This window comes from Condylura cristata, unplaced genomic scaffold (assembly GCF_000260355.1).
Source record: "Condylura cristata isolate star-nosed mole 26May11 unplaced genomic scaffold, ConCri1.0 scaffold00029, whole genome shotgun sequence".
Classification (NCBI taxonomy): domain Eukaryota; kingdom Metazoa; phylum Chordata; class Mammalia; order Eulipotyphla; family Talpidae; genus Condylura; species Condylura cristata.
This window is the reverse complement of record NW_004567130.1, coordinates 1,670,497-1,671,443: the sequence shown is the minus strand read 5'-3', so window position 1 is coordinate 1,671,443 and position 947 is coordinate 1,670,497. Positions and strand designations below refer to the sequence as shown.

General features: G+C 52.8%; 1 protein-coding gene across 3 annotated transcripts in view; it reads left to right on the top strand.

Annotated features, from left to right (window-relative positions):
* Positions 1-947, top strand: part of SCARB1 (scavenger receptor class B, member 1) — a 70,377-nt gene that overhangs the window by 65,649 nt on the left and 3,781 nt on the right. Inside the window, exon 12 of one of the 3 annotated variants that reach the window (XM_012731154.1) lies at positions 350-478. The exons of the other annotated variants lie outside the window; for them this stretch is intronic. Coding sequence (XP_012586608.1) covers positions 350-478 — 129 coding nt within the window. The remainder of the gene's footprint in view (positions 1-349; positions 479-947) is intronic. 3 annotated transcript variants of the gene reach the window in all.

Below are 947 nucleotides of genomic sequence, written 5' to 3'. Positions count from 1 at the left end.
TCACCGGGACACAGGCATGGGGGTATTTGGGGTTTTCCAAACCCCAGCCGTGGGGCCGGACTCAGCAGTGTCAGCATTTGTCCTGTTGCAACGTTGGTCCCTCCCTGGTTCCTCTACGTGGTCTAAATTTTCAGGGTCGCCCGCCTGCCCGGCCCAGCATCTTCCCTGATAGGCTGGTGTTTCTCTGGTGACGGGACCAGCTCCCCGCCTTGAGGCCGGCGCCCTGGCTGGGCTCCCAGATTCCGCTCCCCGCACATCTTTTCTTTGCTCCTTCAAAATCACAGAACCATGCAAAATCTTATGTTTTTGGCTGCGATGTCGACTATAAAATAGCTTGGTTATCTTCTAGGAGAAATGCTATTTATTTTGGAGTAGTAGTAAAAAGGGCTCAAAGGATAAGGAGGCCATTCAGGCCTATTCTGAATCCCTGATGATGCCAGCTCCCAGGGGCGTTGTGCTGCAGGAAGCCAGACTGTAGGTGGGTACCAGGTAACACCCCCCTACCCTCCACCCCTGCAGTCTCCTGAACACTGGTGTCTCCAAACTCTGGTTCTGCCTCATTTCTTCAGCCTAAACTTCTCTCCAGTGTCCACAGACTGAAAAGATGCATTTATTTATCGTGTTCTTGGGAAAATGGCCCCTTATTCCGAGCCGGGGGGTTCTGAGGGCCCAGGCGTGGGAAGGGGTGGAGTGTGCCTGGGCCAGCGTCATGTCAGCGAGGTTGCGCTGGGAAGGCTCGGCTAGGGTGTAGGGGCTTAGGCAGGCAATTCTCAGGGGAGGTGTACTGAAAGCCAGATGGGGCAACCGGGGTGCCCTGGGGTACAGTTATGGGCAGGGCCTAGGAGCCCCGTGTCTTTTTTTTTTTTTTATTAAAAAGTTTATTTTTACATCATTTTGCACATTTTTTTCATCTCAATTGTAATCCCCACGGGTTTCCCATCACCAAA